At 38.8% G+C, this 22,147-nt stretch overlaps 2 protein-coding genes across 2 annotated transcripts; both read right to left on the bottom strand.

Annotated features, from left to right (window-relative positions):
- Positions 1 to 310: 310 nt before the first annotated feature.
- LOC132269810 (protein S40-7-like) lies at positions 311 to 988 on the bottom strand. Its single transcript, XM_059771052.1, has one exon. The coding sequence runs from the start codon at positions 986 to 988 to the stop codon at positions 311 to 313; it is 678 nt and encodes a 225-aa protein (XP_059627035.1).
- Positions 989 to 16,622: 15,634 nt separating this feature from the next.
- Positions 16,623 to 20,902, bottom strand: LOC132269809 (germin-like protein 9-3). The gene is made up of 3 exons (XM_059771051.1): positions 20,847 to 20,902; positions 16,731 to 17,313; positions 16,623 to 16,628 (listed from the first exon to the last, which is right to left on the bottom strand). Exons 1-3 carry the CDS (start codon positions 20,900 to 20,902, stop codon positions 16,623 to 16,625), a joined length of 645 nt encoding a protein of 214 aa, XP_059627034.1.
- Positions 20,903 to 22,147: the final 1,245 nt, after the last annotated feature.

Genomic DNA, 22,147 nt, shown 5'->3' with positions numbered 1-22,147 from the left:
CCTAGACCTAAGGGGCAAAATCTAGGTCATACAGAGTGGGAGTAAGAGCGGGCACCCATTTATAATGATTGTGTGACTTAGCCCTAGACTACTCTCATTATCGGAATTTTTTAACAATTCTGTCATCATCCCATTTAATGAAAGCATTATGGAGTTCTTTGTATCATTTCAATATCACATCGCAGATTAAGCAAAATAGCTGCATTCTGATCAGAATATATTCAATTTGCCCTAAAAAGCAAAACAGTTACAAATTCACTGACAAAAGAACAGTTTTTCCAAAAAGAGATAATTCGAATTAAATTCATCATCAATCAAGAAAACCTGTCTTTCGCCACACAGCATTCCGAACCTGACGCAGATCTCTCCCCTTCAGTGTCCTTCCCACGCCTTCAAGAACAGAACAAGAAACCATTGGAGAGTGCTTCGATGCGACCATCTCGTGAGGCGGTAGCATCTCAAAGTCCCCTTCGTTGTCATCATCATCAATGTCGTCGAATTCGCGAATGGCTCTGTTCCTTCTCATCGCATCCGAAAGCACGGGCACATTCATCGGCGCCGATTGGTACTTCACCGAACTTTGCCGGTCGAGAGGAGGCTTCTTCGGCATTGTAGGAATCATTCGTGACGAGGAAGTGGACGATGAGGAGGAAGAAGAAACCGAAGCCTTGTGGTTAAACACCGAGCGCGTTTGGAGGCTCTGATCCGATTCCGACACCGGCAATGCGGCTAGAATACCAAAATTCTCCGCTCGACTGTAACCCTTGGCGTGGTTGTGGTGGTTCCGATCGGCGGACGTGGAGGGAACGGTTGAGAAATGGTTGTTGTCGGCCAAGTCACCGTTCCAGAATATGTCATCCTCGTTAAGCTCTTCGCCGGAGCCGGAGACGTCAGTTACCAATCGGGAGTGAGTGAAAACGCCGAGAAATCGATCGTGCGACGTCGTCTTCTCGATGCGGAATCGGGAGGCTGCACCGCTTAGGTCCATATCGTAGCGTTCTCACCAGATGGTAGTGTCCCTGAGCGTTACATGTGTGTGTTATGTGTGCGTGTATATATGAGAGAGAGAGATTCCGATTTTAGAGAGAGAAAGAGGGGGATGGACGATGGGGGAAGAGTGTCGGGGGAGGAGTGTGGTATGATAAAGGGTAGGGGTTGGATGACGTGGCGGAGGATAGGGAGGATAGAATTCAGAAAATGTAGGGTACAAACAGATAAAAGCGAGAAAGTCGGTCCTTTTTAGGAAAGAGAGTGACCAAAAAAGTGACCTACATGAAGATTTAGGTGGCCCACAGATTTCCGTTTTGGGGAAATTGTGCAAGCGACAGTATGTTATTAAACTTACGACCATAGGATGTTACTAACTTCCGAAAAAACTATAGGATGTCACTGTACATTTTATTAATAAGACGAATTATTACTTTTTTAAAATTGTGGATTCAATACTTCAAATGTTTGATTCTTGAACTAATGATATTGCATTTTCAAAATAAATAATGTTACATGAGTTATATTTTTTTATATAATATATTACTCCGTATATTTTTAATTAATCTCTATTGAGTGTGCTTCAAGCCTTCAACTTATTTTGGAGCATAATAAAGTATGGCAAGGAAGCTCAACTTATGAATCAATAATATGAGATTGTCAGGACTGCATTGTATTTAGAAAAGTTCCTGATAAGAAATTATCACGAAAAGATTAATTCCTATAAGATACTTTGTTAAGTCTAAAGTATTGCTTACTTTCAAGAAGCGTTGTATTAAGCAGTCCAAGTCAGAAAGTATCATTCACAATTGGGACTTGCCAGCTTCTTGCCTCCGACATCCTCCGAGACGCCAGGATTTGAGGCTTTGCCTCCATGGTTGATGGCTGCTGGACTACCGTATTGTTCTGCAAACCTAATTGCAATTTGATTTCAACTAATAACGGCTAGTTGATTGTATATGTAGCCTAGGAAAAAAAAAAAAGAAGAGATAATTTCATTTAATTCCCCTGAAGTTAGGCCTAATTACAGGTGGTACTCCTAATGTTTCAAATATTACACCTCCCTCCCTCCAAGTTAGCTCCGTCATAACAATCTGCCCCTCCCGTTAGTAGTCAACGCCGTCTTTTGATGATGTTAGCCTCTTCTCAGTGTGAAATACCACATTTGCCCTTAAAAAAGTTGCAAAGACATTTACACCCTCACTCTTGATTTAAAATTCTTTAATACCCTCAATATAAAGACAAAAATACCTTCTATATCTATATATATATATATACACACACACACACATACTATATCATCTCCTCTCTCCTCTGTATGAGTCTCTCTGAACTTTAATTTCTCTCTAAAATTCTATACAATGGTCTCTCTAATATCATATGTTTTTCTATTTATTAACAAACAACAAAATTTAAACAATGAATTTCAAGAAAACAATATTAAACTTTTTATTTTTTTTGGTAATTACCATATTAAACATTTTGTCAAAGGGAAGGCAATATATAGGAGTTTCTAGAAAAAAAATAGGAAACAAATAAACCCACAAGGCCATAGCTAATGTGAAGAAACGATACAATACAATGAATTGTATGGGTGGATGATTTAACTATCGGCAGTGCTGAAAGCCCCAATCGTTCAAGCCACCGGTGATACACAACGATGAGACCAGGCAGCATAGCGACAACACGACAACGGTGAAGCGAGACCAATAAACAAACGGCAAATGGCAAAGCCTCGACCAACAACTAACCACCAAAAAAGTCAAAGGGCGACGCCATAACAGTCACTTGGCGACTGTGGTATACCAACAAGCACAACCATCCACGAAAAAAAGAACGCGATGAACCCCCAAATTGAAACAGCGCTGACGAAGCTTACATGGCAAATGATTTGGGTTAGGATTTTATTCTACTAAATTAAAACTCGCGATTTGGGTCTCTACTTGGGTCACTGAAGACGGGGAAGATTTCTCACAGTAGTCGATGCAGATGATGGGGACACGGCGAGGAAAGACGGAAAGAAATTTCCAGGTCGTCATGATAGCCGACGTAGGGTACAAAGGCACGGTAGGCCCAAAGGATGAAGCCGTCGTTGTTGGGGTAGGCGGTGGCGAACTCGGCGGTGATGAGGGCCTCCCGGTGCGAACCAGGTGAAGGGGAAGAAGAGGAAACCGAGGATGGCGAAGAGAGGGCCAGCAGCTTGGACCACCTGTTCTTTGCCAGAGTAGTTGGAAAAAAAAGAGAAAGAGAGAGGAGAGATCCAGTGGCTGGTTTTTTTTTTTTTTTTTTTTTTCTGTGCTTTGTTCTTGTTTGGTTTCTTTCTATGCTTTGTTCGTTGTTTGGTTTCTTTTTCTACGAAGAAAAAAAAAAAAAAATCTAAGCTCAGGGGTACATATGGTCATTTGTTAAAATAATTTGATAATATTTTATATTAATATAATAATAGAGGGTATATTAGTACTTTCACATGAATTTTTATCGGAATCTAACGTCGGTCACATTGAAAGGAGGTCGGTGTAATATTTCAAACGTTAGGGGTACCGCCTGTAATTAGGCCTAACCTCAGGGGAGGTAAGTGAAATTATCCAAAATAAAAAATTGTATATGTAGCCTTGGGTTGGGGTTTTTTCTTTTTATTTGTCCTGTCAAACAAAGAGCCAACCGGCCATTACAAGATCAACAACAAACAACCAGGAAGCAAACAACAATTAACAAGAACCACATACACAGCAAGAACAAAAACTCCAAAGAAACTAAACACTAAGCTAAGATATGACCACGGTCATGAGAACCCTAGCTTAAACAGTTTCAGTAGGAGTAGAAGCCCTTGCACCAACCAACATAGCAATTTTTGTAGCAAAGGATTGAGGAATCAAAGGTAACAGATTCATTCACGTGCATCCCTATCCCCCCATATGAGACAGAATTGACACCAGCCAGACTACTTGGCGGGCTCAAAGAAGCCAGCTGACTCACCCCACCACTTGTACCACCCTTTAGCCGCTTATCCCCCTGAATTTGAGCCTTAGCCAGGCCACCTGAGACTATATTTCGACGTTTGCGGCCCCTCCTAACCAGAGTACATCTCTAACTATTTGAAGTAGCGGATAAGTCAGATTGAGTCCTGAATCCTCGAGCTAACTTCGCTTTTCCTTTCTTTTATCCTTTTGCCATTTGATCCCACCGTTCCGAAGGTAAAATTCGACCCTTAATGGGGGACGTAACGGGATCATAATTGACTTTATCATCTACATGCATGGATGCATCATGACTTTGAGAAGAAGAACCCCTAACCAGACCCACGTCAGGAACAAAAAGATGGTCCCCACCAAAAGTAAAATCTACCACCACACCTTTCCCTTGGCTATCCATAGTTAGCAAAATAGGAAGATCAAAATCCCCTGTAGACCCCTCCCCATGACGTCGCCGCCTACAAACCGATGTGGATCACCCACACTGGACAAGGCAACCACTGCATGTTGCAAATTAAGCGACTGGTTAAAGGAGGGACGACCCAAAGGTCTCCCATAAATCCCACGAGATTCACTAGGCCAATCCAAAAAATGACAAGCCAGAGAAGAAGAAAAGGGTTGAACCAAATCCTCCGCTCCATCAAATTCATTATCATCCACATAAAGCCATTTTTTAGTGAGATTATCTCCCCTACCCTTACCCACTTCTTTCTCCGGTTGCCAAAGATCTCGGCCAATAAACCCTTCAACCCCCAGCCAACCACCATACTCCTTAAAATCCAACAATAAGGAACTCCGTTCCATAGTGCAAACTTTCCAATGATGGCCAATAATGCCACACAGAAAAGCAGAAAGATGGAAGTTTTTCGTACCGTACTTAAGCGTAAGATTCCATACCAGTTGGACTAGTGAGAACAACATGGTGACGAAGGGGCTGTAAGACATCTAACCCCACTTTAATGCGCAAAACCTGAGTGTCCGCAAGCACTTTATCCGTACCATCAGTATTATTTTTGTTTCGTAACTCAACTTTTAAGTAGTGGCCCAACGAATTTGCAATCCGCTGGCCCACATTTTTAGATAACAAATTCGCCTTGACATCAGAAACTTGGATCCAAAAAGGGGACACCTGGAAGGAAAGGTCAGAATTTAAGAGTCCCTCCTCCCAAACTTTGATAACCACAAGGTGACCATCAAAGAGCCAGGGACAACCGTGAATAACATTCTGTCGGACACCAGCATTAGGGATGATTAATTGAAATAAATTCCTCGCCACCTTAAACACTTGAAACTGCTGGGACATGCTGGAGTTTGCTTTATCCTTTGGCCAAAGCTTAGAAAAAAGTTTGCCAAACGTGAATTTTGCCCCTGCAAGAGTAATAGATTTAGAAGTCCAAACCTTAGCAAAAAGACTATCATTACAAGCCTGGACGCCCCTAGCAGTATCCTTTTCCGAAAGTTGAATTGGCTATTCCTCAGCAAGCGTTAAGGTCAAGCCATTAAACTGTTCCAGCACACCTTGGTCTATCTTTCCTGCAAACAAAAACAGGAGACAAAGAAAAATGGGAAAAATAGTTACGCCCCACCAAAAGTACAAAACAAAAGTGACAGTGTCTGAAGAGCACAGGCCGTGAAAACACTCTGTAAACCCCAAATATATAACCCATAAAGAGATATAAAGCCAGAAAGCCATTATCATAATGAGAGATGCACCGTCATGGCAGTACCACTGACAGAAGTTGAAAAGCCACTTGTGCACAGCTCGAGAAGAAACAACGACATAATGCAGAAGCGTAACACACATGGTCAGACACCCCGGCCACAGACCAACACAACACATAGCGGAAAAAATATAGAAAAATGTACCTAGTAAAATCAGAAGAGTAATGATCAGACGTAAAAATAAGTCACGTGGACTACCCCACCACTATTGCAAAATCGAGAAGCATTTAGGATGTCACGGATGACATCAGGTCACATAGAGACGACTTCCACACCCCCAAAAGAAGAAACTGACCTAGAAAGAAAACCCCATCGCCAGCACAAGAACCACCATCCAAAGCCGGCCACCCTAGATTCAACAAGGAAATCAAAGAACAACAAACCAAGAGCAACCACCACCCCCAGGAACATCTCCCTCCACCCAACCACCCTCATGTCAAAACATACCAAGCCACCAACCGCCGGAAAAAGAACAAGTCGTCCCCCCGAATTACAGATGACAAAAAGGGGCAAGGGCCAATACACCACCAAACAACCCAATAGATAACAAACTGACAAAAAAGTAGGTGAGAGCGAGAAAACTTACGAAATGAAGCCATGACAAAACCCTAGAAAGAGCAAACCACATAAGCACGAGACTTTGCCAGAGGCGAATCACCAAAGATCAACAACACCGGCAATCAGAGTGAAAAATGGTGTCGGAACGGGGCTAAAAACATTCAGAAACAAGGGGATCCATCCACTTTCTCCCCACCACACCCAACCCTAATATTGAAAAGAAATCCAAACACCAAACACTCCAAAACAAAATATCAGCAATCACAACAGATGCCGGAGTGGTCGCAACAGAGTGAATAGAACCACAACGTTGAAAAGACACAAGACTCTACCAAACGGAACCCTAAGAGGCCCCGTTAAATAGTAGCCAAATCCCCCAACCAACACCAAAAATTGACAAACACAACAGTCACCAACGCTCCAGATCAATAAAGCAGCAGGCACACTCACGAAAGAGTGAAATCAAACAAGCAAAACACTCAAAATCTTGATGAAACGAGAGCACTCTGAAGATAGAGACCCTTGACGGTGTAATGAATTCTAAAGTCTGGCCCACTTCTTTTATTTCACTCATCTCTTCAGGTAGTTGTTTTTTGGGTTGGGGTTGGGTATATTTTGTATATGTAGCCTTGGGCTACTTTTTCTGCCTTTGGGCGGGTTAAGCTTTTAGTGACACACAAGAATGAGCAAGCAAGCAAGCACCTTTCAAAAAAATAAAGAGTTAATTTCACTGACACCCCCTCAGGTTTAGCCAAATATCCACTTGAAACATTTTTCAAAAATTCCTATCACTCACACCCCAAATCATATTTCCGTCAATGACATCGTCAAAATAAGTGTAAAATACCCTCATTTTTAATACCTTTTAATTTAAAATGTCATAATTATATAAAGACCAAATTACCCCATCACCCTCATAGGTCATTCACACTCTCTTTCTTCATGTATCGGCCACCTCCCACCACCACACCAGTATGATGAATTGACTAGCTAATATACCTCTTCTAGTTGTCGCTCTTAATCATCAATGACTTTTTTTTTTTTTTTTAATTATTACAAATTTTTTCATAAATAGTTCTTTTGGTTTTTTTTTTTTTTTTTCCCCTTAGAAGGATTTGGAAAGAAAAGGAAAATTTGAGAAAACTTGGAAGGCTATACACGAAATTTCCATTTGTTGAAAGTATCACCTAACTAGTGAAAGAGAAATAGTGAGAAAGTACAGAGAAAGTAGAATCATATATATATATATATATATATATATATATATATATATATATTCGTGTGTATATATACACATATGCGTATTCAATTTGTTGATGAAAATTTCAAGATATTTCAAACTGGAACCCAAGCGGACAGTTTTGGTCATTTCCTTTGGATTGCTTCACCTGATGAAGAACATGGAATTGCCAATTTTATGTTTTTCGACCACCAAGTTTATTAACCAAACCCAAATTTTTTCAAACCCTAATTTGCTCTCTTTATCGATTGAATTCACAAACCTTAATTTTTCATGGAACAATCAGAAACAGAATGAGATACCTGAATTTCTTTCTGATTCCCTTTTCACCTCTTCCCTAACAACAAATCACACCACTTGTTCTCAACAGATCAGCGCCATTGATGGGTTGATGGTGTGCGTCCGACGGAGATCTGGTGGTGGAGATCATGGTGTGGTGTGGGGGTAGCGGAAACTGCAGGCGATTATGGGGTGAGGTAGTGGTATATATGGGATTCATCGACTGAATGAAAGGGACGGGGCTATTGGGGTCGGCAAGAAGGATTAACAAAAGGAGCCGACTCAAGGGGCGAAAGGGAGTCAAAAATAGATTGACGACGAGTTGGGACAAAAAAACTGTAAGAATACCAAAGACATCAAACTGGACGTGTGTACGACAAGCGTAGAAGTGGGTATTACCGTCGTCGAGGTCGTCGTCAGGAATAAAGCCTCAAATATATATGAGTATATATATATATATATACACACACACACACAATTGTAAATTTGTAAAATATTTAGGGACAATTTAGTCTTTTGGTATATTTATTTGGGTTAAAGATTTTTTTGTCAAAGTCAAAGGGTATTTAAGTCATTTTACATGGTGTTAGAGGTCTAGAGTTAACGATTGGGTGTGAATGTGAATGAAAGATGGAACAAACAACAATACTAACACAATGTCACCAAAACCAACAAGAAATAATTTTCGAAAGTTATTTTAGAGTGATATTGTCACGACCCGACAAGTCCAATAAAATCCTTATTTTAATTTCATTTCAAAACACTTTTCCTTTTCTGTCATGCCCTGTGCTTATGTGCATATATGGAAATGGAGAGAATTTTTAACACATAATTAACAAGCTTTCACATAAATTTCTAACAAATTAATTGGCATGGAAAACTAACACATTAAGCATGTTTTTATTTTATTTTATTTCATTTTATTATTATTATTATTTTTTTTCATACAATTCAATTAAATACACCTTATAATTCAATTAAATACACATTCTCACATATTTCATATATACAATCAAGTCACTTTAAGGAACAATTATCACAATATAGCATGCTAGAATACTAATAGGATACTGATCAAGAAAAATTAAGTCACAAAGGAACAATTATCACAATTTAGCATGCTAGGACACTAATCAAGAACAATTAATTCACAAAAGAACAAAATTGTAGGAATTAGAGACCCCAACCTCTATGTTATGCAAAAACCCCTAATTTGCGCCCCAAACCCTCAAAATGGGTCAAGATTTTCGGACTCCCTAGGTTGTTTAAAACTGAAATTGCTGGTACACACGTGTAAAGCTCGCCGTGCTCTCCGTTTTGCCGCAAACGGCACTTAAAAACACTAAGAATTGAGGAAGAAATCAAGCCTTGACTTTGGAAAATAAAAAAAAAACAAAGAAAATACCGAGAGGAAACAGAGAGACAGAGACGGGAGAAAGAGAGAGTGAGAAGGCAGAGACCAAACGTGGTCTCACAATCCACTTAAAAGGGGCGTGGGTCCTATATTTTTTTTTTCTTTTCTCTTTTTCTTTTGCTGGTAAAGTACACCACACACACACAAATATATACGCATATGCACTTATACAAACATTACATTCTCCCCAACTTTAAAAGATTTCCTCCCCGAAATCAATACATACCTGAGGAAGAAAACAACGCTGGGTACTTGGAGTGAACCTCCTGTTCAAGCTCCCAAGTAGCCTTCTCGACTCTGTGGTGTCTCCAAAGAACTTTCACTATTGGTATCGTCTTGTTCCTCAACACCTTCTGCTGTGTGTCAAGGATTTGAACTGGTCCCTCTTCATAGGAAACATCCTCATTAATGTCTACATCAACCCAACTCAAAATGTGAGATGGATCTGGCTCGTACATCCGTAGCATCGATACATGAAAGACATTGTGAACCTTGTCTAACTGTGGTGGTAAAACAAGTCTGTAGATAAACTCTCCTACTTGGTCCAAAATCTCAAATGGTCCAATGAATCGTGGCGACAACTTGCCACTTTTCCCAAATCTCATCAATTTTTTCCATGGAGAAACCAGTAGAAAAACATAGTCTCCAACCTCGAAAGATAACGGTCGTCTCCGCTTATCTGCATAACTCTTCTGTCGGCTCTGAGCTGTAAGTAACCTATGTCTAATCAGCTTAATCTTCTCAGTAGTCCCGAGTACTATGTCGGGTCCTAAAGCGGTGGTCTCACCCACCTCAGTCCAACAAACAGGAAACCTACAAGGTCTACCATACAATGCCTAAAATGAAGCCATCTGGATACTCGCTTGATAACTGTTGTTATAAGCAAACTCAATAAGCGGTAGATGATCTTCCCAACTACCACCCAAGTCAAGCACACATGCCCAAAGCATATCCTCTAAGATCTGGATAGTACGCTCCGACTGGCCATCTGTCTGTGGATGGAATGCCATACTAAGATGCAACGCTGAACCAAACGCTGCTTAAAGTCCTTCCCAGAACTTCGAAGTGAACTTAGCAACCCTATCTGACACAATAGTTACAGGAACTCCATGTAACCTTACAATCTCCTTCACATAAAGTACACCAAACTTCTCTGCATCGTTTGTTGCCTTAACAGGCAAAAAGTGAGCCGTTTTAATCAATCTGTCAACGATGACCCATACGATTTCATTGCCCATTCGTGACCTTGGAAAACCTGTCACAAAATTCATAGTAATATGTTCCTATTTCCACTGCCCTACAGGTAATGGTTGCAACAAACCAGCTGGTCTCTGATGCTCGGCCTTCACCTGCTGACAAGTAAGACACTTAGCCACAAATTGAGCAACATCTTTCTTCATCCCGTTCTACCAATACTGACATCTCAAATTGTGATACATCTTGGTACCACCTGGATGAACTGTAAAGCGGGAAGTGTGAAACTCCCGTAAGACGTCCTCACGACAAACCATGGGAACCACCAACAAACCCCTGAACCGTAGACCCTCATCTGCATGCAAGGTCCAATCTTTCACTATCTCACCACCAGAGATCAAGGTGTAAAGGGCATCCAAATCTGGATCCTATCTCTGCGACTCAATCACTCGCCTGACAAGAGTAGGCTAAGCAACAAGACTAAATAAGAATGCTGACTCACAGAAAGCATCGTCATCAAAACACTGCAATCCCATTTCTGTCAGATCTTCAAACATCTTCCATTTTCGGATGGCCAAACTAGCCAAAGTTCCACGAGATTTCGGACTTAAGGCATCTGCTACCACATTTGTCTTGCCCAGGTGATACTGCAAGTCAAAGTTGTAGTCCTCTAAGAATTTAACCCATCTTCTCTGTCTGTTGTTTAAGTCCTTTTGAGAGAAAATGTATTTAAGACTTTTATAATCCAAGTACACCTTGAATCTCTCACCATACAAGTAATGTCTTCAACATTTCAAAGCAAATACAACTGCCGCTAACTCCAAATCATGAGTAGGGTAGTTAAGCTCGTGAGTCTTCAACTGTCGAGACCCATAAGCCACTACTCTACTATCCTGCATCAACACACATCTCAAACCATCACGTGAAGCATCACAATAAATTACATAACCCAAGCCACGCTCAGGTATCACCAACACTGGAGCTGTAGTCAATCTTGTCTTCAACTCCTGAAAAGATGACTCCCATGCTTCATTCCAGACAAACTTGATCCTTTTCCGGGTCAAACGGGTCATAAGCGCTGCTAAATGGGAGAAATCCTTCACAAATCTCTTATAGTAACCCGCTAGGCCAAGGAAACTCCGGATCTCAAAAACATTCTTGGGTTGTTCCCAATTCAAAACTGCTTCAACCTTTGATAGATCTACTGACACTCCACCTTCTGAAACAATATGCCCCAAAAATTTCACCTCCTGTAGCCAAAACTCACATTTCTCATATTTGGCATACAATCGGTGCTCCCGTAAAATCTATAAAACAATCTCAAATTGACCTCGTGCTCCTTCCGAGATCGTGAATACACGAGAATGTCATCCACGAAAACTACCACAAACTGGTCCAAGTAATTGTGAAAGACGCGGTTCATCAAGTCCATAAATGCTGCTGACGCATTAGTCAAGCCAAAAGGCACAACAAGGAATTCATAGTGTCCATACCGTGTACGGAACACTGTCTTTGGGACATCCTCATCCCTAACCCGTAACTGATAGTAGCCTGACCTCAAGTCAATCTTCGAAAAACAACTGGCTCCTCTCAACTGATCAAATCATCTATCCTTGGCAAAGGATACTTATTCTTGATGGTAGCACGATTCAACTTCCGGTAATCAATGCACAACCCCAAAGAACCATCTTTCTTCTTAACAAACAAGACCGGTGCGCCCCCACGGTGACACACTTGGTCGGATGAAACCTTTCATCCTTAAATCATCAAGCTGCCTCTTTAATTCTTCCAATTCAACTGGTGCCATACGATATGGTGCCATAGAAATCAGTGCGGTACCTAGCATTAGCTCAATAGTGAACTCCACTTCTCGGTGTGGAGGCAACTCTGTCAGATCCTCCGGAAATACATCTAGAAAATCACGAACAACCGCAGGATAATTTTCTTCTACAACATCATCTTCTTCGGCTATAAGGTTAGCCAAGAAGTAATCACCACGACTCCATCCACGAACTCCATAAAACGATTAAATGTGGGAATCACTCCGATCTCCCACGAAAAAGAAACAGTCTCCCTTGAGAGTGTAAACTGTAACCCTTCCTCTGTAACAATCAATCATAGCATGAAATGAAGCTAACCAATCCATCCCGAGAATGACATCAAAGTTACTCATCTCTAGGAGGATAAGGTCAAACACAAAAGTCCACCCGGCTATCACAATGGAACAATCTTGCATAACTCGGCTCAATGACACTGAAACCCCAACTGGCGTATCAACATACAACGCCCGATCTATGAAACTGACCTCTAACCCCGATGTAAGTGCAAATGATGATGAAATGAAAGAATGAGATGCACCAGAGTCAAACAAAACACGGGCCCAAGAACCAAACACTGGAAATATACCTCGGAGAACTGACGATCCAGGAGATGCATCAGTCGGTGCAAGTGCAAAAACACGTCCCTGTGGTGCCTGTGCCTGAGAACTGCCAACCTGAACACCTGACTGTTGTACTGACATAGTAGGAGTATCCCTCCTAACTGGCCGTGAACCCTAAGAGGACATGGCAGACTGTGATGGTGGTGGTCTGAAACCTGACTGAACCGTAGCCGACTGTGACGGCCTCTGCTGTGACCCTCTGCCACTACCGGTGTCTGCTCCCTGATTAGCACAATCTCGAATCAAGTGGCCCTACTGGCCATACCCATAACAAACCCTCGGAGCTGAAGAAACTGAAGACGATCTCATAGGACAATTGGACTTGTAATGTCCAGGCTACTGGCACTGAAATCAAACAATTGCACTCCTATCAGATTTAGCTGGTATAGGAGTGGTAGGAGCGGATCGTGCAGACTACTACCCCTAAAACTGAAATAAACCACCCCTGTTCCTTTTCCCTGAAGGTCCCTCTGCAGATGGTCCTACATTCCTCTTTTGTCTCCACTGTTCCCTTCTTGCATCTTTATCTTTGGCCTCCACTTCTAGCATCAATGCTCTTTCCGCTGCCTCAGAATAAACCTTGATGCCCTGTGCTATTAACAATGGCCTTATTTTGTAGTCAAGTCCGAAGATAAACTTCCGAACCTTATCAACTTCATTACTCACCATCTCTGAAGCAAAGTGGGAAAGAGACGTGAACTTGTTCTCGTATTCTGTCACTGACATATTGCCTTGGATAAGGCCAATAAACTGATTCTTTAACTCCCACCTATTGGAGGCACGGAAATACTTTATCTCTTCAATCTTATATTGATTTGTGATCGATTTCCACCAAAACTTAGCATCCTTTGTGAACTTGTAAGTGGCTAGGATGATTTTCAAATGATCCTTCGTCACATCCATAGAAGTCAATTGAGTTTCAACTTGCTCCATGTAGTCATCCGCTACCATGGGATCTGCACCGCCTTCAAACATTACCGGCATCAACTGAGAAAACCCTTTAATAATCTTGAGACGCTTCTGTGCTGGCGTCTCTTCCACTTACACTACAGGTTGTGGTATCGGCTGCGGCTGAGTAGCAATGGTGGCCCTCAAGGCCCTCTGCAACAAGCGATTCAATACTAGTTCCGCCGGACTTTCACCCCCTTCAACGAGTGCTTCCACATTATCCCTCCTTGTAGGAACAACTCTTGGGGCAATTAAATCCCAAAAAAGTGTGTCCTCATCAACTGGTTCCGCCGGATTGGAGCTCGAGCTCTCGCCAACATCACCCCTTGTTGGCCTAGGGCCAACTTCCCTGGGTTCCTCACGCCGTGACATCGTTCTGTAAAACAAATAAAACGATTCAATAACGATAAACTAAAGTCTAACCGTGAACAACTCAACACAAAAGAATGCTATACTAACACTTGGCATGCAAAACTATGCAATGAATACATTAATATAAGCATATAAGCACATAAGCACGTAAGCATGTAAACAAGTAAACAGTTAAGCATGCTTTTTCACATAACAAAACACTTTAACAATTAATCACATAAACTATGCAAATGACTTCCCATGCAACCCCTATGTAGGCCTCTACCCGTCGTCCTAATAGTTTTCGAACCAAGGCTCTGATACCAAATTTGTAACAACCCGACAAGTCCAATAAAATCCTCATTTTAATTTCATTTCAAAACACTTTCCCTTTTCTTTCATGCCCAGTGCTTATGTGCATATATGGAAATGGAGAGAATTTTTAACACACAATTAACAAGCTTTCACATAAATTTCTAACAAATTAATTGGCATGGAAAACTAACACATTAAGCATGTTTTTATTTTATTTTATTTCATTTTATTATTATTATTTTCGTACAATTCAATTAAATACACCTTATAATTCAATTAAATACACCTTCTCACATATTTTATATATACAATCAAGTCACTTTAAGGAATAATTATCACAATATAGCATGCTAGAATACTAATAGGATACTAATCAAGAAAAATTAATTCACAAAGGAACAATCATCACAATTTAGCATGCTAGGACACTAATCAAGAACAATTAATTCACAAAGGAACAAAATTGTAGGAATTAGAGACCCCTACCTCTATGTTATGCAAAAACTCCCAATTTGCAACACAAACCCTCAAAATGGGTCAAGATTTTGGGACTCCCTAGGTTGCTTGAAACTGAAATTGCTGGTACACACATGTAGAGCTCGTCGTGCTCTTCGTTTTGCCGCAAACGACACTTAAAAACACTAAGAATTGGGGGAGAAATCAAGCATTGACTTTGGAAAATAAAAAAAACAAAAAAAATGCCGACAGGAAACAGAGACGGGAGAAAGAGAAAGTGAGAAGGCAGAGACCAAATGTAGTCTCACAATCCACTTAAAAGGGGCGTGGGTCCCACATTTTTTTTTCTTTTCTATTCTCTTTTTCTTTTGCTGTTAAAGTACACCACACACACAGAGGAATATATACGCATATGCACTTATACAGACATTACAGATATTTGACCAAATTTGAGGGGGTGTCAGTGAAATTAACCCAAAAATAAAAAATCAATTATTTGAATGTTGTGTTGTGTAAGTGATTAACATATTATTCTTCCTACTGAAGATTCAAAAATATGGAATCTGGCTCGTTGAAATTAAAATTAACTAATTTTTTTTTCAATTTTAATTTTAAGGCACCCCGATCATTAAAAATCAACTATTTGGATGTTGTGTTGTAGCACGTGATGAGCTGTCTTAACAAATGCAGGCACAAGATTATGAAATTCAGTTCATCACAAATGGAAATTATATAATTTCGTCCAATAATTATGGCAAATCATCATATAATTAATTGCCTTTTACCACACATGGTTTAAAGGACAATATAACTTTATGATCATTTTAATTAATAAATGAAGACAGTCAACAGTTAAAATTTGAAGCATCCTTTCAATCAAGAATGATAATTATTCAATGCTAACCAAAAAATAAAATAAAATAAAATAAAATGCACAGAATGACCAAGAACAAAGGCATAATGTTAAATAACTGAGCTAGTCTAGTGTTGAGCCTTTTCCCATACTTATCAGTATCCGGAGGCTGGATTACTGTTCCCCATTTGGAAACCAACCATGCTAACTTCATAAGACTTCAAGTTCAAAATGTTAACTTTATCTAAAAATTATGAAAAAAATAGAATAACGGTAATCACTAAAAACTAGTGAATGCCAAAAATCAGACTAATTCAAATATGTTTAGACTTTTAATAAAAATAACAATTGAAATATTTAAAAACGGAAAAACCTAATTCTGGAGCCCTAAACAGTGGAATTCAGCTAAGAAACCGGGCGAAATTTGATTATTGGGTTAGTTTCAATCGGGAATGGGTCTACTCGAGTAGAAAAAAGTTTCGTTGAATTATATTAGAAATTTTTTGTCCTGCGCCAATTTCCAAGTCTAAAAAAAAATTGCTTATCCTCGTCTAGCAAGAAACTTGTCCAAGTCTAAACTGCTTCGGCCAAGGCCTATGGCCCAATGGTTCTTCCTGTCCTTTCAAAGTGAAGGGTAAAGGGTCTGAAACTCCACGAGTACATTGTGGGGGTTAATTATCAGGAGATGTTTGTGCTCGATCTAGCGAGACACGGTCTAAAAAATGCATCACAAATGGATATTATATGATTTGACTTGAATAATAATTGCAAATCATCGCATTTACAGCACATAATCAAAAGGAAAATATAATTTAAAGACCATAATAATTAATAAATGAAGACTGTCAACTATTAATATTTGAAGCACCCTTACAATTAGGAAGGATAATTATTCAATGCTGAAACAGAAAAATACACAAAATTACGAAGAATAAAGGCATGATCGAAGTGAATAAATATTTGAACTAATATGCTGGTGTTGAGCCTTTTCCCATTCAGACCTTAGGTGCAAGACCAGCCTTGATGCTTTGAATGGTGGCAACATCAGTTTTGAACGACTTAGCCAAAATGGTGTCATCAATGTCAGTGGTGAACACATTGTTAGGAACTGATGCAGTGCCTGCATTAGAACTCCCGAAAGCCGAAATTGCCAAGGCAGCATTTTGGGCATCGGGATTATACTGGAACTGAACAAGTCCCTTGGGGAACACAAACATGTCCCCAGTTGTGAGTGTCTGAGTGAAGAGCTTGTTGGTTGTATCTACAAAGCCCACTTGCAGCGTGCCATCAATGAGGAAGAGTAGCTCCGCTGAGCGAGGATGGGTGTGAGGGGGGTTGACAGTGCCGGATGGGAACTGAAGGACAGCATAAGAAACACTCTGCCCATTCAGAGCCGGGAACTCGGCCATGCTTGCTTTCAGTACCTTAAAGGCTGTTGGTGGGGCTCCCCCAACAAGTACCCTCATGCCTGTGAATGTGAAGAAGTTCCCATCAACATTGCTCACATTTGATGGCACCACGAAGTCGGTGTTAATGTCAGCATCACCGGCCACTGCAATTTGGACAACGGCGAGTGAAGCTCTGCTAGTGGTAGGAAGATTTTAGCGCTTGCCATCTTATAAGCTTATAACTTTGTATGTATGTTCACAAGACAAATGTGAGGATGGTTCTTAGGCTGAGAGGGAGGCACTATTTATAGGGAGTGGAACCTCATAAGTGATCAAATTTGTGTTCTCTGCAGGCCTTGGGTGGACAGCTAAATGTGTAGTTTACAATGTCATTGTTGTCACAGTTGTTTGAATTTTCTTATTTGGCTAGTAAACAATGCCAAAAATCACAAAAATGCGTCAATGTGGAAGCTCCATTTCATTTTGTTCTCCGCGTATTTTGTCCCCCAAAACTTTTAATTGCTAAATTGTTGTACTTATCATACTTTTTTGCAACTCAATATTCATTATTTAGCCAACTGTCCATAATTGCTTAATTAGTCTACGTATAGAATTTCTATATACTACTAAAAAATAGTATTGCGTGATTTTATTATAAAAGTGTCCCGTAAAAAATAAAGTGGAACGGGAGTTACATTCTTGATTTAATTAGTATTGCATGTGTTGGTCGGTTTCTAATTGTATATGTTGCGTACTTGATGTAATGTGTGTTGCACATGCATCAAAAAAAAAACTTATTTTGATACACAATAAGTTACAGTAAGGAAGCTCAATTTATATATCAGTAGTCTCAACACTTAAAAGCTCCACTTATAAATTGCTGAGAGTTTATGTCTTAAATTTGTATTGTGATATTTTTTTAATTTAGAGCTGCAGTGTGTTTAGAAAAGTTATCACAAATTATCACAAAAGAAATTATATCTAACAGTGCGAAAGTTATGAAGGTTTCAACGATACACGCTTTGAATCTACGAAGTATAGGTAAATAGAAATATAATAATATTATTATTAATTATTGAACATTTACAGTTAATGTTGGCAGTCACGGGATCCAGGGACGGATCCGCCAGGGGGGGATAGATATATAATTGAAATATAGAAAAATTAGTGGTAAAAAAATATAAAAAATTAAAAATTAAAAATTCTACACTGTTTCCGTCCCTGACAGGATCAATTGCAGAAACGAATGTAAGATATGGTTTAACGCAATCGGGTCAATATCGGTATAATATTATGAAATTAATTATCACGATTCCGTATCGGCCTCTCCCTCACCTCTTACTCTATTTATAAGTTTTGAATTTTCTCTCCTCTCTGTATCTTCTCTTTCTTTTTCCAACTTTTCTTTTTTGTAATTTATTTTCTCCTCTTTGTCTTGCATTTGCATTGTACTCAAGACCCATATAGTTCAACTTTGAGTAAATTCCACTGACTTCAGTTTCGGCAAATTACACACAGGTAGGTGATTGATCTTTATTACCTACCGGTAGAGTGTTTGACCTTTATTGCGTTGACATTCTCAGAAATTTGGCGTGTGTGCTCAACGACACACCCTGTCATTAATAAAAATTAAAAAATGATTAAGTTACCCTTTCCTTGTGTTAAAAAATAGCAACAACTTTATATTTTGACATAAAATGACAAAAATAACATGAAATGTCATTGAAATGCAAAATATCATTTTTCATACCGATTTAATATTATTAAATTTTACAAAAATAATAATATTTTTTTTCCTAATGACATTTGATTAGGTTTTTTTTAGAAGTTGATTAGTTTTCTTTTTTATTCAAAAAAAAAAAAAATTTGTTCTAATATAGTGTTTACAAGAAGGGTAAAGAAAGGGTAATAGAGTCTTCTGCTTTGACAATTTTTTATGTATTAAACTATTATTAAATTAGATAAAGGTATGGAAGACATTTCACACTTTTAGGGGAGGTCAAAGTAATAAAGGTCAAACGCTCTATTCTTGTGTAATTTTTCCCAAACTTCAGGGGAAGATAGTGTAATTTACCCTTCTACTTCTTGTGTCTGAGAAGAAGAGATTGTTTGTCTGAGAACTAAAGAAAAAATGACCAAGATGAAGACTTCAAGTTCCTTACAAAAGATGTCGGTTTTGCAATCGAACCGGCCGTTTTTTAGGCAGAACCAACAACTTCAAGTTCCTTACGGAAGAGACCGATTTTGCAATCGAACCGGCCGTTTCTCGGGCAGAACCAGCCAAGATGAAGACTTCAAGTTCCTTACCGGAGATGCCGGTTTTACAATAGAACCAGCCGTTTCTCGGGCAGAACCAACCGGCTCAAGTAACCGGTCATTTCTAAGGTATAATCGGCCAACTCAAGGCCATAATGACTGTTTAGGTCAAAATATCTGCTTGTTCTTCAAGAACCGGCCGATTCTAATTTGATGTTCGATATTCATCAGTATCGGAGGCTGGATTATCGTTACGAACTGAACCATGCTAACAACCTAAGGAAACCTAAAAATAAGTTCAAAATGTAACTTTATCTAAATATTATGAAGCTAATAGAATAAGAAATCTAATCACTAAAAACTAGTGAATGTAAAAAATCAGAGTAATTCAAATCTGTTTAGACTTCTAATATAAAAAAACCCCTAAATATTTAAAAATGAAAAAACCAAATTCTGGAGCCTTAAACAATGAAATTTGGCTGAAAAACTGGGCCACTAACTACAACTAGTGGATTTTGATTATTAGGTTGGTTCCAATATAGAATGGGTCTACTCGAGTCCAAAAAAGTTTGTTGAATTATATCAGAAATATTTAGTACTACCTCAATATCCCTATCTGTCAAAAAATAAAAATAAAAAACTTTGTTAAGTCTGAACTGGTATGACTAAGGCCTATTGTCTAATGGTACTTCCTCTACTTCTAAAGTGATGTACAACTTGATTGCTAGGACAATAATAATAATAATAGTAATTGTTGCATACTTTTGGTATTTTTAGAAATTTATTAACAATAAGCATGGAATTGGCCTATGGATCCAAATTAGAATTAAAATTAATTTTTCTCCGATTCCATTTCTAAAACATCAGTTTCATTTAAGTAATCATCACAAATCAACTCCACGGTCTGCGGATGTTGCGCTCTGGCAAGTGAGTCACCTATCTGACAACTGCAGGCTTAAGAAATGAAGTTCAGTTAAATATTCAGTTCATCACAAATGGATATTATTTGATTTGACTAAATAATAATTGCAAATCATAGTGTCTGTAACTATCCGAATCTAATGGTCTGAATCGCTAACCGGATCCTTACCTGAACCTGAGGTCAACGAAGGACACTGCCGTCCTTTCCTATGTTAATACATAATATACGTGTCATCCCATGATTTATAAAATAATAATAATAGTAGAATAAATAAATAAATAATAAAATGAGATCATAGCTACAAAGAATGTCAAAACAGTCTACTAACCTATCGAACCCTGTGGAGGATCGTCGTTCGCCACTTCCCTTTCGTGTCTTGAAAAAATGTTAAATATAAGGGGTGAGCAAATTGCTCAGTAGATGGTGCCTAAGACACACCTCTTGTGACTCCGTGAATCCATATAAGGAATAGGAAAAAGAACCGGGATCATACTATTTTCGGGAAAATACAATCACAACATCAACAATAATAATCCAAGTCATAAACAAACCATGCCATGCTATGAAATGCAATGTCACTTCCCATTTTCAAAACCTTTTCCGTCATCATTTTCAAACCTTTAATGCAACTCGTCCAATGGTAGCTTCATAGCGGCGCGAAAAAAGGATTGGCTAACTGTCCCTGACCACAAGGCTGTTGGGAAACGTGCAAGTTTTAAAAAAATTTTGAAGGATTTTGATTCATAGATCTTGATTCATCACGTAGAGACAAGTTTTATGTAAAAATAAAATATGATGTATCATTCAAGTAACAGATTGAATACTTATATCAAAGGTTTGAGTAAATCTTTCCTCTAAAGTGAATGTTCTCACTTATTGTAGATCCCTTAGCAAGATGCCTTCTCCTCGGATCTCCATCTTCTTGGTAATTGTTTTGCCTTTAAGAATCACTCATAAGCCTCCATGAATGACCTTGGAAAACTAGGCTTGTGGGAGCCTCCGTTAGATGAGAACATAAACCCTAATTTTCTAGAGAGAGAAAATATATTTATTTTTCCTTCTACTAAAAATCACTCCTAAAATATACATAAACCATGTATATTTATAGGCAACTTAAAGGTAAAGAAAAGAAAACAACTAATCCTTCTCAATCTCTAATTCACATGTCTCAAATCTAATATGATTCCAATATCAAGTTAGGCTATGAGTGAGAATCCATTGGGCCTATTATTTTATTGGCTACAATGAATTAATAATTGGCCCGGTCCATGGACCCAATTCAATTAATTCATAAATTAATTCATACTCCACTAAAAGAAATTAATTGAACTCCAATTAAATAATAAATAACCTCTAAGTCAATATCGCACTTTGACCCCTCTATACATAATTAGTTATCGGATAAATAAAGCCATCAATCCGACTACTAAATTAATATATTTATTTTGGTACCTTCGATTTTTTCTGGCTCGATCACAATAAAACATTTGTTTGACAAAAATAATAATTTAAATAAATATATAATAAATCATTTTGTCTAAAAACACACGAAAACCTTCGAATTTACTTTGTGATCAACCATAATCAATACAAAATAAATACAAGTAACAATGATGCAAATATTGAAAATATAACTGTAATACCCCCTAATTTCGGAACACGGGTTGATCAAGTCCGCGCACAAAATCAGGGGATATCAAACCAATTAAAGTATTTAAATAAGCACGGATTACAAAATGAAATAAAGAATAAAATAAAACGCTGAAGAAATCCAATTAATAGTAAATCCATTAATAACTTCCAAATGGTTACAACTCGGGAATCCCGTAACTCAAGGACCCCTTAACCAAAA

Source organism: Cornus florida, unplaced genomic scaffold (assembly GCF_030987335.1).
Source record: "Cornus florida cultivar Cherokee Brave unplaced genomic scaffold, ASM3098733v1 CherokeeBrave_3.0.0_Hap2_Chr08, whole genome shotgun sequence".
NCBI lineage: Eukaryota > Viridiplantae > Streptophyta > Magnoliopsida > Cornales > Cornaceae > Cornus > Cornus florida.
The sequence above is the reverse complement of the archived record's forward strand: the minus strand, read 5'-3'. Positions and strand labels throughout refer to the sequence as shown.